We start from the raw sequence: 16,591 nt of genomic DNA on the forward strand, positions 1-16,591 counted from the left end.
TAATCTAAGCCTTTGTTATCTTTTGCCTGAACGCTTACAATACAGTCAGAATGGTTCTAACTCCCTCTAATCGAGAGTGACTTTTCAAAATGCAAATCTGACCACTTCTCAACTACAGGATACACTCTAAACTCTCAGCTTAAAAATTGTTCTGACCCAGCTCTCACTCCCTACGCAATGGCCACCTCTGGCCTCTGACCCTTCCCACCATATCTTGCACTCTAACCCTAACCCTATTGAACTGTCTGCCACTTCCTAACCGTACCACACACTTGAAACTTTCTGCATCTTCACATGCTATTTCCTCTGAACGGAACCCACCGCATCCTCTGAAAACTTCTAAAATACACCTTTTGCGTCATGCTGAAATCATTACATGTTTCTAGTGTTACTAAATTACGAGGTCAAAGTTAACAGGTGTGGTTCTTCTCACCTACTTTGTACCAACACCACTGTCCACCCCCACCCCCATCTTCCCTACTGCCAACCCTGATACAGTAATTTGCTATGTGGTCTAATTGCCTTTCAGCCATTTGATAAATATTGCCCATGAAGTTGAGGTATTCACAGTTCACCAAGCATTCCACACAGAACACAGGAAGAACGGTGATAGTCTTATAGCTTTTTTGTACTTTTCAACTTTTCCACAATAAATTTTTATAATGAAAGTAAAGCAGCTCATGTCATCTTTACAGTAACGTGGTTCAAACCATAAAAGGAAAAAAAAGAAAAATTTAAGATACAATCTTTTCCATACCTTACATTTCAAAACAAGCTGATCTTACCTGAAGATGGGAATGTTGAGATTGTTGCCGGAAGCGATGTATGGTGCCTTGATGTTATGGCAGAAGAGAATGAACGTGAGCAGCAGATAATCAATGTGTGATCTGTGAACTGGTAGAAACAGAAGTGGCAAATTCATCTAGTAAAAGAAAAAAATGCCAAAGTTCAAACTCAAACGCGAACTTGGATCACACTCTGAAACTTCATATTTGGTCAGAATCACTCAAACACAGGCTGATCAACGACTCGTTCTTGAAAAACATTTTCCGGTAACATGAACGTCTTGCATTGTAATACTTCCGCGGCTGAAAACCACCAGAGCCACAATAAAAAGGAGCTGGGGAAGGAGAAGCACAATGGAGAGTTCAAGTGGACTCTCTCTGTCTTCTGAGAGGCAGCCCTGATTATGTTTAAAAAAAAAAAAAAAAAAAAGAAAAAAGGCAAAGGGTTGAGAGGCAAGCCTGGTTTGGCTTGAAATCACAGGCGATCATTTACCAGCCATGACTGGGAAATCTTAATCTGTCTGTGCTTTATATTTCCTCATTTATAAATAGGGATTATTCCACCTGCTCTTAGAGTTGTTGCAAAGCAACCCACCCAAGGAATCCTGCACAGCTGGCAGGTCCCCCTTCACCCACCTCTCAGCCCCTCACCAAATGCTACTGTGGTACATCTCTCAGGGGGGGCATCTGCTGAATGGGCAGGAATGCACACAGCACACAAAAGAACATTTCCATACAGAAGAGCTCTAACATCATCCACAAACAAGGGGAAAATGGAATGACAGATCACAGAAACTCTTGCCTCAGTTGCAGCTTTAACCATCTCAAGTTGGCCTTTGTGAATTTGAATATTCCAAAAGAAGCTGTTGAACAGTTTGAGCAACACCCATCCCGTCAGTCTAAGGGGGAGGGGGGAGAGAAGAAAAGGAATTTAAATGCATATACATACATTTATATAGACGTTGACTTTTATCTATTCAAGTTTCTGAACCTACAACCTAAAAGTGCTTTCAAGTGACTTAGTGTCTGTATCTGCATCTGAACTTTTACATATAGACTCACAGATATAGATTACTTATTACAGACTAAAATCTTCCATTTTTATTTATTACAGACTAAAATCTTCATTTCACTCAAACAGCAGACTTTACACATCAGAAACAAATGATCAAATGAACATTTAGGTGAGCAGAATGCCATATAAAACCACTCCCTTTAAGATATGGGTGTGTGAACCCTGGCTCACAAGTCTAGAGAGAGGTCAGCAGTAATTCAGTGGCTGTTATTAGTTAACAAAGATTAAGGAACCTTAAAATCTACCACAGTGCTACTTCCCACATAATTTGAATACAAATATAAAAATAAAAAGGAGTTAGTTTTCCCATCAGATTATGTCCAATTTCTTTTGGACCAAAACCACTGTGCTAGGAAAGCCCAATGGTTCAGTCCCTGTTTGCTCAAAACAGCTCTCATTGAAAGCTTTTTGCTTTGCCTTTTAATACCTGATCATCGTTGGTGAGACAGTGGCAACCATTTCTTGAAGGATCCTTTTGGCTTTCTTTTTCACTTTATTGATGGCTTTTGACTGCTGCTGGGCAGAACCATCAGGATTTAATTCAGCAGCCACTTCTGCAATTGCCTCCTGTACTCTGAATTGAAAGCAGAAAGACAATGTAACTGTTTCTATGTGACATCCTGCATTCAGTATTTTCTAAATCATAGATATAAATCACAAAACAAAACTTATCTTCTCTTTAATATGTGATTAACACAATAAGCTCAAGTTAGATGTGTTTTGTTTGGCTGCCTACTGAATATTAGGGATATTATATTCCTGAATCAATGAATCCCTGAGGAATCTGGAAGGCCGATTTAAGAATTTAACTCAAATTCAATGGGTAACAATGACATCAATTGAAACGTTCCAGATATGCTGTGAGGGACACAAAGTTGCACTCTAGCAGAGGGGAGAGAAAGAAAGGTTATCCCTTTAGGCATATAGTTCAGAGGTATCCAAAGCTCACTACCAAAGTAACATGAGATTTTTCTTTTGAAGATCTAATTTATTACTCATTTATACTGTGACTTTATTAGAACTATATGTAAAACTCTCTAGGAGGGATCAAAGAGGGGCATAGATATTTACAAGCGTTTTCCATTTTAAACCAGTAATGTAAGAAAGGCACCGCTCAAGATTAAAACAACACACAACAATAAACAGTCAAGTTAAGAGAGAAGATTTAATCCAGTTTGGTAAATCTTCCACGTGACTTGGGGAAGAACATACGAGGTTAAACCTCCTTAAATCACTTTTAATATTCTAGTTACTAGTCAAAACACCTGGGTGGGATAAAACATACTTGGAGGTTTTTACCTAGAAAATAGAATATATAATAACCCAAAGGAGTTTCAAATAATTCCTTTTTCTCCCACTGTTGCTACTGATTTTAGACCAGCACGGAGCAAAGCTCCACACAGCCCCATAACTCATCAATACAAAAGACCAATTCCACAGGACACTGATGCCTTTAATACCTTTATTTCAATCTGGCCAGGAATGTTTTTACAAGTAATTGACAAGATAATTAAATCTCCATTATCAGCTATTTACTCATTCATTCAATACTTACTGAGTACCTACCATGGCCCACCACTGTTCAGGTCTTCATAGCCACACTACAGGATCTGCATTTCTTTTATTTTTTTTTAATTTTTTTAATGTTTATTTATTTTTGAGACAGGGAGAGACAGAGCATGAATGGGGGAGGGTCAGAGAGAGGGAGAAACAGAATCTGAAGCAGGCTCCAGGCTCTGAGCTGTCAGCACAGAGCCCGATGCAGGGCTCGAACTCACAAACTGTGAGATCATGACCTGAGCCGAAGTCAGACGCTTAACCCACTGAGCCACCCAGGCGCCCCCAGATCTACATTTCTAAGCAGTCTTTTCAAACCACTGTAGTCTCTGGCTCCCCAAATCAAGGTAGATGTCCACCACAGGCCACACCAATGAGGCAGAGTAGAGACTGATCTTCATGCAAACTCCCATATTCTAATGCCTAAACTTGAGAATGACTTCTTTCCCTGTTCGATCTGATTTCAAGCCAGTCTCTGCTATTTTCTAAGCAAGTTCCTCTGAGAGCAAGGACAGAACCTTATTCTCTTAAAATTTCTAGTAATGATTTTCTAGTACAAGAATTTGTGCCTACATCCTCAAAAATTATTTGACAGAAATATCAAACATGCTTCTCTTTTGGTTATAACATAGGAAACACAAGGGGCACCTGGGTGGCTCAGTCGGTTAAGCACCTGACTTTGGCTCAGGTCATGGTCTCATGGTTCATGAGTTCGAGCCCAGCATCGGGCTCTGTGCAGACAGCTCCGAGCCTGGAGCCTGCTTCCAATTCTGGGTCTCCGTCTCTCTCTGCCCCACCCCCACTTGCACTCTGTGTCTCTCTCTCTCAAAAATAAATAAACATTAAAAAAAATTTTTATGAAGTAGCAAGTTTAAAAAACAAATAACAAATAAAACAGGAAAACACAAGGTCCCAAACATTTATATTACAGAAAACAGAGAACTGGAAATATGTGCATCTCTGAATTCCAACTCTCCTTTCATATATTAGAAACCCATTCATTCAATCGTTAATGCATAAAACAAGACTGCTATTCCCACATGGCACTGCTCACCAAAACCATCTGTTCTCCTGCCTTTCCTTGCTTTCCTTTGGAGTTTAATATCTGACATTTGGAAATGGAAACCCCTCTTGAGACAGAGTCCCAGAGTCCCAAGGTTAATAAAGGCAATACTGCCCTGCCCCACCTCCCTTCCCTGTCTCTTCCTCTTACAACAGCATCCCCACCCTTACCTACTGCTGTTCAGGACATTTTCCGTCACGTTGGCGGCAAACATGCCTGTATGGACATCTCGCTCTTGAACAAAAAGCACATAAGAAAGACGTCTTGCAAGCCATCCTCGATGCCTGCAACGTGAAAGGGAAAAAAAAAAAAAAAAAAAAAAAAAAAGACTTAGGAACACCTAAAATGAACTGCTTAAATTATACAGCTGTTTCCCTGATGTAGAAACAAAGCCTCATTTCATCTATTCCTGCTATCTGGTGTTATCCTATAGCAAATTCTCCTTGGCAGTTCAAAATGATCCGTGGCAATTTCACTCACAATTTCTTTCATGTACTCTCAACTAAAATTTAAACTTGGAATTTGAGTACTAAAATGCCTGAATAGTGTACTCTGCAAATAATAAACCAAATACAAAAAGAAAAATGCCTTATTTTATTACTACATTTTTTAAAAGTAAGTTCAATGCTGTATATATAAGCAATATAGCTTACGGCTGTGGGCTATAAAGAGATAATTTGGAAGTCTTTTCCTACCATAAAGGGCTTTTTTGTTATTATAGTAATTCTTCTAAGATAATCGCTAACTCTCAAATTGAGTGGACAAGGCGAATTAGTCAAGGGAAGTCAAGGATAACTAAAGTATGGCCTGAACACCTATATACAGGGCTCATGAGGCCAGAAGTTCTTTCCCTTTTTCTTCCCCCACATTTGACATTTCTAAGGGATAGGACATATGCACACCAATGTTGGTGGCTATGTGTTATTTATATGGGGGCTTGGGGACAGAGAACTCAGAAAAAGAAGGTTAGAAACCTTCATATGCAATATTTTGAAACCATGTGTAATGATTGTGTAATGCCTCATTATCATTTCCCCCTTAAGGACATTCAAATGGCCAGATTTCAAATATAAATTCATGAACTCTGAAAAGCCTTCAGTTGAAGAAATTTGAGGAAGAACTATGGAATCACTTGTTCCTTCATCTTTTTTGCTGACATTCTCTTTTTCTTCCTCCTTTCCTAGTTGTCTGCAAATTTGGTCCAATAGGGTAAGTATTTAATTCTAAATTCTTCCTTGAGTGAATACTTTCAGAACTGTTATTAGAATGTACAGTCTCAGGGGTGCCTGGGTGGCTCTGTTGGTTGAGCGTCTGACTTCGGCTCGGGTCATGATCTCGCGGTCTGTGGGTTTGAGCCCTGCTTCGGGCTCTGTGCTGACAGCTCAGAGCCTGGAGCCAGTTTCTGATTCTGTGTCTCCCTCTCTCTCTGACCCTCCCCCGTTCATGTTCTGTCTCTGTCTCAAAAAATAAATAAACGTTAAAAAAAAAAATTAAAAAAAAAAAAAAGAATGCACAAAGTCCCAGTTCTTGATGAAATCCTTTTGTAATAGACTGAAAGCTGTGTGTGTGTGTGTGTGTGTGTGTGTGTGTGTGTGTGTATAAAAACGTCTACCCTTCACTTCATGTAACACACAGAGCAGCCAAACAGCCAGCTCAACCACACAGGCAGTTTATTACACCGAACGGTTTCATATCACCGAGTCATTATCACATTGAATGGTTTCATATCACTGAGTCAATATGGCATATGCTTTTTTTTTTCTTAACTGCCTCCAACTGAGGACAACTAATGAACCCTCTGACTCTATACACAAAATGTCTACTTACATAAACAAGAAGAGGCTCTCTATGAGATCCCTTTTCTTAGGATCTTAACCAAGTCAAAAAGGGGAAAAAAAACAATCAGTGGCCCAGAATTTCTCCTCTCTCCTTTAAATTTAAGATAGAGACAGAAGGGTAGCATGGGAATGGGAAAAAATATGTCCCTTGATTTTAGTTCTATTAAAAAAAAAGGCATTTAATATATATGCAAGTATTGCCATTCTCAATTATGATCTCACCACCAAAATATGATTAGTAATTCCAGAAAGCCTTCAAATTTAAGTATTTGACTTCTTAGATAAATTTTCACAGAATTTAAAGCATTTCTCATCACCTGAGCCTACTACTGACCTATCCCAGGCATTTACTCTTAGAATTATAAGGACTGGTAGCATTTTTGGCTGCCATTCTCTCCCGCCTCACAGACTTTCACACAATCTTCCCTCCCCCCTCCCTTATCCCCTAGCCTAGATTCACTAAAACAAAGCCTCTTTTCTCTCACTCAGATGCCCAACAGCCCATCCCCATGTGTCTGAAGTCTGGAAGAATTCTAAAAAAAGTCTTAAGCTAATAATAAATGAAAGAGCATTTGCTCAATATAGGAAAATATCTTCTAAAACTCCATAGATCAGGCTGATTTCAATTTTTAAGTATAAAATAATAATAATTTGTAAGCCATTCAACCCTACCCTTTCCTCAGATAAATCTTTACCATGTTTTGTCACACTTCAGATATAAAATCAGTATACAGGGGCCCCTGGGTGGCTCGGTTGGTTGAGCATCCAACTCTTGATTTCAGCTTAGGTCATGGTCTCACGGTCCATGGGATCAAGCCCCTCATCAGGCTTTGCCCTGGCAGCACAGAGCCTGCTTGGGATTCTCTCTCCCTCTCTCTGCCCCTCCCCCACTCACTCTCTCTCAAAATAAATGAATAAGTTTTAAAAATATATATATATATACTGGGACGCCTGGGTGGCTTAGTTAAGCGTTCGACTTCAGCTCAGGTCATGATCTCATAGTTCGTGAGTTCAAGCCCCGTGTCGGACTCTGTGCTGACAGCTCAAAGCCTGGAGCCTGCTTCAGATTCTGTCTCCCTCTCTCTCTGCCCACCTCCCCCCCCCACCCCTGCCACACACACACCCTGCTCATACTCGGTCTCTCTCTCTCTTTCAAAAATAAATAAAACATTAAAAAAAATTTTTTTTAATAAAAATATATATACAAATGGGGCGCCTGGGTGGCTCAGTTGGTTGAGCGTCTGACTTTGGCTCAGGTCATGATCTCGTGGTTTGTGAGTTTGAGCCCCACATTGGGCTCTGTGCTGACAGCTCAGAGCCTAGAGCCTGCTTTGGGTTCTGTGTCTCCCTTTCTGTCTGCCCCTTCCCTGCTGGTACTCTGTCTTTCCATGTGTCTCAAAAAATAAAATAAAACATCAAAAAATTAAAATGTACACAAACACACACACAAACAAAAAGAGAAAGCTATAGGTGATATCTACGCCCTCATGAAATAGTTACCATGTAATTACATAGCAGTAATAGTAACAGATCTCTCAGGTGGCTGTACTGCTTCCAATTTTTAGATAAAGCCTCTTGTGTCACAAGCTCAATTCTATTAACTCAAAAACATGAAGAGATTCATCTTAAGGTACAGGCACTGATTATTACAGTTCTTCTTTTGAGATGTATTAGAAATATAAGAAACTTCTGTTTACCTTGTGTGAGTTTCATTGATATAAATAACATTCCGCAAACCCAAAGATGGGATACTGGAGTTGAAAAATTTATCCTACATGAAACGAAATACACACAGACATAAATACACAATTGGATTTCTGGCAAAGAGCTCACATTACCACTTCTTGATAACTTTTATAACTCAAGTATGAAGTTAGGCATTGCAAAAATCTAAGTGATGAAGAAAAATTACATTTTATTGAGAAAAGTACTTTTTAGCCTTCAGAGAAGGTCACAAACTTGCAAAGGAAATTGTGCCTCCCTGTCCTGCCTCATTCCCCACCCTCAACCCAAAAGAGTTAAAGCTACAGAGAGCTTAAATCAACGACAGGAACACTGAAGATTTCAGTGTTTGCCACATGTAAAAATACCGTGCTAAGTACCATAGTTATCTTTAGATTACTAACTCTGGCAATAATGCTGACACAGTAATTATTATCCCCATTTTACAGACAGAAAAATTGAGACTGACAGGGGTTTTTAATATTCAAATCTACATCTCGCTCTAAATGTTTACTTCATTAGAAAACGTATGGCTGAAGGGGACTCTCTTTACAGGAAACCTTAAGGGATAATTCAGAGAGAGTTCTGCTCAAAAGAGAAAGTCTATAGCTTTATCAGTGTGGACAAAAAGGTAAGCTTTCCACAGATAAATGTTGGGAAAGCATAATGTACCTTCAATAAAAGATATAAAAATATTTAAGTGAATCTCTTTAGAGATCAGGAAAACAGGGTATCAGAGAAAGGGTAGCAAATATCAAAAAAATATTATAAAAATATTACTTAAATTTTTTTTAAATAGGGACACCTGGGTGGCTCAGTTGGTTGAACATCCGACTTTGGATTTCAGCTCGGGTCATGATCTCACTGGTCACGGGATTGAGTCCCATGTCAGGCTCTGCGCTGAAGGTATGGAGCCTGCTTGGGATTTTCTCTCTCCCTCTCTCTCCTCCTCTCTCCGTCCCTCCCCTGCTCACAATCTCTAGTAAGTATTTTAAAAATCATTTTAAATAAACATGCCATGGAAGAACATCAAAGATCAAGTTCAGCTCCAACAGGAACTGTATTTAAGCAAAAATCAATTATATACTATACTACTGACCTATTCCTACCCCAAACCACTCCTATCACCACCACCAAGTAATTTCCTATATTCTCTTCTGACTTAAGAACACATTAGAGTCAAGGTATTATTTTGATCTTTTAAGCATTTGAAATTAGAATTAGATAAGATGCCAGGTCTAAAAAGAAAGCCACATGATCATCTATTTAAATTTGTATTTCTACTGGCCTATTAACCTGAACTGGCCATACTCCCGGACCGCAAATTATCATGACCGTTCCATTCTACCAACATAGCACTTCTGTTCTAAAAGGAACAATATTTATGATTAAGACATTCTTGAGCAGACCGGAGTATTTAACATAAACTGCTTGGGTCCCACACAAATCTTTTCCAAGTTAGTAAATCCCTTTATACCAGACTCAGAATTCTACTTCCTGCCAAGCCAACCCAGAATAGAACATTCACGCAGTACAGCTAGATATTTATACAGATTACAAGCAATCTTTATAAATGACAGGCACTTAGATGGCAGAATTTCTGTCCTGATAACTGGCCCATCCCACAGAGAGCTGAACGTCCAGGCATACCTTTTAAAAGGCAACTCTACTGCCGGAGAACACAGCCACGTTAGATTCTAAATTCCTGTGCTAACTCATCCCTCTAGCAAACTGCCAACAGAGGCTGACCACTCATTCGAGTGACTTTTCAAATACTACACTGTAATATGGATGATTTTGCATGACTTGTGTCTGTTTCACCAAGATACAAACAACAAGCCCATATACACTCTATTTAAAATATTCATCCTTGAGGCACCTGGGTGGCCCTCACCTGGGAGGCAACTGGGTGGCCCTAGTTAAGTATCTTACACTTGATTTCGGGTCAGGTCATGATCTCATGGTGATTAGATGGAGCTCCATGGGGGGCTCTGACCTGGGTATGGAGCCTGCTTGGGATTCTCTCTCTGCCTTTCCCTCTGCCCCTCCCCCACGTGCTTGCGCTCTCTCTCAAAAAAATAAATTAAGGGGCCCCTGGGTGGCGCAGTCGGTTAAGCGTCCGACTTCAGCCAGGTCACGATCTCGCGGTCCGTGAGTTCGAGCCCCGCGTCAGGCTCTGGGCTGATGGCTCAGAGCCTGGAGCCTGTTTCCGATTCTGTGTCTCCCTCTCTCTCTGCCCCTCCCCCGTTCATGCTCTGTCTCTCTCTGTCCCAAAAATAAATAAACGTTGAAAAAAAAAATTAAAAAAAAATAAAATAAAATAAAATAAATTAAATCTTCATCCTAACATTTAGTAACCATCCTTCACTATCATAGTCAACAGACACCCTCCATCCCTACTCACCCTCCCCCAGCAGAAACTTACCAAAAGGAGAGTAGGGCAAAGCCATAGTTTTGAAGCTTTAAAACTCTCTCCTGCTACCCCTTGCTCATCTTGCTAGAAGTTGAACATTGAGTTAAAAGTTCAACATGTAGAAGTTACATGAAGGTTCCCACCAACTCTTAGTTATCTAAAAGTAAGATCTACTCTTCCCCTAAAGTCATACTAAACTAAAACAACCAAATTATCACTTCGCATCAACTGTTTAACCAGTATTTACTGAATAAATGAATGGAAAGACAAATTGAGTCAACGTCATTACTTGCAATAATTTGGTTTATAAACATGGGCCTAAGTTCTTAAAATGAATTAAGTCCATTAAGACTACCCAGTAATAAGATTCACACAAAGTTGGAATTTCACTCTGTTTATTAAAGGTCAACAAGCAGTAACACTCTTACCCAGCTCTGGGGAGTACAGGAATAACAACATCTTCCAACAAATGGCCTTTTCCGGCTCATTAGGCTTTCTTTCCATTTTAAGGTTGCAGATCTGAAGACAGTAGGTCTGAAACCACACTCACCCTAATAAATGTTAAGGGGAAAAAGTGTCTGAATGGCAAGAAAACTATACTTGTCCACTTTCTCTCTAAAACTAAGATATTTCAGAAGAGAAACTTAGTACTTCGATTTCTTTTGGTAGTATAAGTTCCTCAGTGTAATTTTCCTTCATGGTACTCCCCTCCATCATCAAAACTTGGAACAAAACTTGGAACATAAGCAAAAATTGAACACCGAAAAATGATAATGGCTAGCAAGGACGTCTGCACACTCAGAGGTTCAAAGGCAAGATTAAACAGCCCATGACAGTAGCAGGTAAATAAAATCAGGCTCCTGGGTCCATACAGGGAACAGTTAATCTTATTCCTCTTCAATCACAGACGCCCACAAAAGCACTACAAAGTCTTACATAGTAAGCAAGTTGTTACATACAACTTGAAATATTTTAAATTAAAAAACAAGGTAAACTTATGTAACATTCCTTTATCCTGGCTGGAATTTAAATTATAGCTGTACTATCCAGTTAGGGTCAAATTCTGCTCCTGTTTTAAACATTTTGTTCATTGAGTTCATTAGTTGCTCAAATACCAGACAAAACATTCTCAAAACTTAGCAGAAAAAAACCCCAAAACTCTGATATCATTTTTATATAAAGCAGAGTGTTCAAGAAATATTTTAAACAAGCCATGTTATGTCAAAATGGGGGGGGGGGGGACACAATACAAGAAAATGCATATCCTTTGAATTGAGATTCATACTAAAATTTATTTCCCATTTAGAAGGAAAAAAAACCCCTTTATTTCCATTACAAAATTCATACTTATTACATTATGGAAAACAGATACAGAAAGTACACCACCCAAAACAACTCCTAAGTTGTTTTTTTTTTCTATGCAAAGTATTTTGCTTTTTAACATAATCACTGTGCTTAAATATCCTACCCAACTGTCTCTTCCCAATTAACATAAAACCATAAGAATTTTTAAATATGAGGCCTCATAGGCATACCTTCTAACAGCTGGAGGCAGTTTGTTTAGATATTAACCTCTACTCGATATTATGTCGCTTCCAGTTCTCCACCTTCATAAACAACATTAAAATGAACATCTTTGAATGTTTTTAACCCCTATTCAACTTACCCATTCCTCGTTTGCATGCTTACATCGACCAACACTGTATTCTGATGAATTTGGCAGGTAAGAAACATCTATTGTGCCAAGGGTCAGTGCAGATTCATCCATGTCACAAGGGGTAACTCCCAGATCATGTGCTATAAAAAAAAAGATATATACACCATTTAAATTAATAAGCCAGACAGTAGACACCAAAACTCAAAATTCTGACCTCGACGTTATTTTGTTCCATCATACGATGTCAAATGACCTCTGATGGGCTTCCACCATGTTTAGTTGATGTGTAAAAACAGTGTTTGATGTGTTTAAACTCAACAACATCTCCGGTAGACTGTTCTTTTTTTTTTTTTAAATCAACATCTGCATCTTTAGACTTCTTGAATAAAACAGCCATGAAAGGGCAACGTAAATAATAGCTTATTTCAGGTAGGTGACGAAGAATTATTTTATTTGCATTAATAACTGAATAGTTCCTGGGAGAATGGAGGCCATGTGTTTATTTGATTAAATGTAAGTTACATGTATGCACACAAATAGGTAATTTTCCTTAATTATGTGCTGGTAATTTTGGTCATACATACTATGCAATGGAAGCATGGGTAAAGGCAAGAGCCTTTTAGAGAGAGCGCCTCTAAAGTTCCCCACTTAAACTGAATTGAGCTCTCAATTTTCTCGTGATGTCTTAAATGCAATGGCATTTGCACTTTTAATACATCTACAAAGCTTTAAATCAAAACCACACCATCTTGAAATATCGGACTTAAAAGCTTTTACCCTTTTCGATGTCTTTTCATACCCTAAGGGAAAATGTTCACTAACGGTGCACTGCTAAAGAAAACAGAGATTAACCTAAAATATAAAAACTCCCTAATTCTCAAACTGCTTCAGCTTTTGTCTATTTCTCACCTGGCCTTAAATTATTCCTTTAAAATTCTGAAAGGTCACGTCCAGGGTAACTGTTACTTGGAGCGTATATTCTGATTTCGTTATAATCCCCATACGGGTTTGTTGCGGCAACTACTGTCCTCGGCACAATCATTATATAGCACATCCTTAACAATTTAACATGGCATCAACCTAACCTAACAGGCCAGGAGAAAATAGGAAAGCAATACACCTGGCATGAAAGCTCTTCACGATTGTAAAATAAATCAACTATCAGTTTCCCATGCAGAATGTAGCTAAAACATGGGGAGCCCCGCTGCGGCCCGAGAAAAAGTCCCTGGTGGCCCCAGAGCTGGAGGAGTGGAAGAAGAGAGAGCGGATTGCCAATAGGAAGTCACGGCTTCGCTCCTCCCTCCCTACAGCGTTGATCCGAGGTCCCTAACTAAATCAAAATCTGGAGGCGCCAGACTATCGGCTGAGGGGAACCAACTCTGGGTTTTGTAAGAACAGCGATCGGAGGAGGCTCACCTCGGAAGCCAAACATACACGAATTCAAACCACCCACTGCTGACCATCTGTGTGACTTTGAACAAGTTGGTTAACTTCTATGCCTGGGTTTCCCCATCTGGAAAATGGGCATAATGCTAGATCCTACCTCCTGGGGGTTGCTGGGAGGGCTGGATTGTACCTATAAAGTGCCTAACACAGCGTCTGACACACGGTGCCACGCTCAGACCAATCAATGGTCATGTGCCATCGGACTGTTCTCAGCACCAGCTGCTTGCAGAGCACCCCAGCAGCCTCAAAGGCAATGAGGTGCGTAGGCTACTCAGTCCACGGGAACTTCCCTCCTCCTCCAGGGGAGCCCACACCGCGGCCCGGTCTCCCAGGGAGAGAACCATCCCGACCCCCCACCCAGCACGAGCCGGGCCCACTTCTCAGGAGGAACCCCGGAGCTCGGGGGATAAGAATAACCTGCCGGCGTCGCGCCGGGTCCAGCGGAGAGGGCGACGACGCCCTTGGCGCGGCGCTCCGGGCCCGAGCAGCCTCCCGCAGCCGCTCTCGCCCTCGCGGTCCGCACCCGGCAGCTGCGCCGGCTTCGGCTGCGGCTGCTGCAGCTGCCGGCACTTCAAGTCTCCGCCGGTGCTGCTGCAACGTCGCGTCCCGATGACGCAAGCGGCGCCCGCGAGTGAGCGGAGCCGGAGGGAGTGGGCCGACCTCAGACGTGGGCGGGAGGGGGGGGGGGGGGGGGCGGTGCCCGGGCTCCGCGTTCGGATCGCAATAGAACGTGCGCACACAAGGGGGCCGGTGGGGCCAATAACGGAGCGCGAGCGCCTAATCGGAAGGTTACTCCGCCTCGGCGCAGAGTCACGTGTGCGCGCGCCTGCGCGTTGCTGCACGTGCGCCTGAGGCTCCATTGTGTCAACTCTGCCCATCTGGAGGTCTGTACCCCCGCCTCGCTCTTTGGGGAGTGTTCGCCTCGGCCGTTTGGTTCACTTGTGCGTGTGTGTGGGGTTAGGAAATTTGTAAGACTCTGCAGAAATTGTCAGGGTTGGGGGAGCTGCGGATCGGGAGCGGCCCTGTTGTGTAATGTCTGTTAACGGTGGCTGAGTGCCTTTTCCTTACAATGGAAGAAAATGAGTTGAAAGAAAAATAAATAAGGCTTAAAAGAGCCCGAGTCCAAATCTGCCTACCTCTCACCCTTCAAACAAAATAACTTGGGGTCACAAGGAAGTTCTTTCACAATATTTGTCATGCCATTGACAAGGCCAGTGGTTATCAAGAACATTAGCAATTCGGAAGGCAAAAGATAACGTTTTACCCCCACCTTAACAACAAACATTGTTTGAACTGGCAGATGGGAATACGAAGGTGATTAAGACGGAGCAGAGTCCGTGGTCTCACACCTCTGCTGCCAGTCCTCATCTCCTCTATGAACGTTAACCCCCACTTCTATCGAAACATGCCCTCCGCGTCCCCCCATCAAAAACCATCCAGAGCTCTCCACAGTCCACATGCCGGAGCCTGGCACGTAGGCCTCCAACAGATAGGCCTCGACTTTTCCCGCAGTCGCCAAGAGGAGCTCCTACAGCAACCTCTCTGGTTGTCCCTAGTCAAAACACGGGCTCCCGTAGTCTTAATCGTGCCCACACCACTCTTTTCTAAATTCTATCATTCTTTCCTGAACTAGGTCCCCAAGCCTTCCCTAACTTCTCCAGCCCTCAGTAATCACACCCTTCTGTGAAAGCTCACAGATTTACCCAGGTGCCACATTCTGGATCTTTATCAATTTGTGTCATTCTTCCACAAGAGTACGAACTCGTCGTCAATGTCAGTGACTTTTCTGGGTCTCAGTAAAAACAGCACTCCTTTATGGTAAACCCTCAATAGCTACTCTTGAAGCTGAGGAACAAGAAGAAAAACAAGAGTTCCTTTTCTTGAACTTTCTGCTTCTATTTCTAAATTCATCTCAGAATTCAGGGGGGGGGGTCCTTCTTTTAAAACAATCCAAAACTGTAGGAGTGGCGATGCAAGAAAAAAAAAAAAAAAAGATTGAGCTGCTTGAAGTCCAAATTCCTGTCTTTATTCAAACCCACACACACCTTAACTCCAAGCACACACCTAAGTCTTCAAAGGCTATGTTGACTAGAATACCATGAATTCAAATCCCAAAACATCATGACATTTTGTGTATAGATTTCTGGTCCCTGACCAAAAAGAAGAAGAAAAAAAGAAAACAGAGGAACATCTCAGGGTTTGAAGTCACAGCTAAAGAGAAAGTAATGTGAAATGAAAGAGTGAGAGCATTACAGGAATGGAAATGGAAGCCAGAGGGGAAAATTACATTCTCTTTCACAGAGTTTATTTGTAGTTATTCTTCTGTAACATCCATTGCACAAGGATGAACTGTACTTGCAGATGTGGATTGCAATGCAAGGTGTTTCAGGTTACGTAAGGAGAGTTGTTTCGGAAACAGCTGACAATCTCAGCAATCTGTTGTATCAACAGAACAACAATAATTTATAGTAATCCAGCAGCTAAGGCAGCTAAGATGGAACAACATTGACTGAATTTACTCTCCTCCTAAAACAACTAAAGAAATAAAATAGGCAGCAGGGCAGGGCAGGGCAGACCATAAGAGAGAGCAGACAAACAAGGTGAGCACTCCGCTTACTAAGGCAGGTGCCAGACAGCAGTGCAGAGAGGGGGATCCAGAAAAAGCTAGACAGACTCCCTGAGTTGAGGAGATAGAATCGGGAGACCAGGGAAGCCCAAACAGCTGGAGCTGGGAGTAGAGACCTAGAGAGAAGAGAACTACACGTGTTAGGAGGAGCTGTGAAGACCTACAGGTCGTGCTCCAGTCTTCAGCTGATTAGCACGTGAATGGGAGGAAACTAACCAAGGCCAGGGAAAGAGCCACCTAGACAGAGAGAGCGAACAATCACCAAAGGTTGCATGGGGCAGGGAATTGGTTCTGTTCCCACCAGTCAGAGTGGAAAGGTACCCAGTGATCATACAGGACCAGGAACAGGACCTGATCCTGGCACCCAGATCAGAAACCTCATAATTTATGACTCAGTAGGTCTTGCCTT

General features: G+C 41.5%; 1 protein-coding gene across 3 annotated transcripts in view; it reads right to left on the minus strand.

Moving 5' to 3' along the window:
• GPAM (glycerol-3-phosphate acyltransferase, mitochondrial) overlaps positions 1–16,591 on the minus strand; it is a 63,680-nt gene that overhangs the window by 22,690 nt on the left and 24,399 nt on the right. For 2 of the 3 annotated variants that reach the window (XM_047825906.1, XM_047825908.1), the window contains exons 1-8: positions 13,974–14,151; positions 12,120–12,250; positions 10,882–11,004; positions 8,016–8,089; positions 4,651–4,764; positions 2,288–2,434; positions 1,588–1,684; positions 786–922 (exon numbers count right to left, since the gene is read on the minus strand). In XM_047825906.1, coding sequence (XP_047681862.1) covers positions 786–922; positions 1,588–1,684; positions 2,288–2,434; positions 4,651–4,764; positions 8,016–8,089; positions 10,882–11,004; positions 12,120–12,221 — 794 coding nt within the window. In that variant the 5' untranslated portion in view covers positions 12,222–12,250; positions 13,974–14,151. Of the gene's footprint in view, positions 1–785; positions 923–1,587; positions 1,685–2,287; positions 2,435–4,650; positions 4,765–8,015; positions 8,090–10,881; positions 11,005–12,119; positions 12,251–13,973; positions 14,152–16,591 lie in introns of those variants that run through there. The other variant, XM_047825907.1, reaches the window with a different exon arrangement.

Source organism: Prionailurus viverrinus, chromosome D2 (assembly GCF_022837055.1).
Source record: "Prionailurus viverrinus isolate Anna chromosome D2, UM_Priviv_1.0, whole genome shotgun sequence".
In the NCBI taxonomy this organism is placed as follows: Eukaryota; Metazoa; Chordata; class Mammalia; order Carnivora; family Felidae; genus Prionailurus; species Prionailurus viverrinus.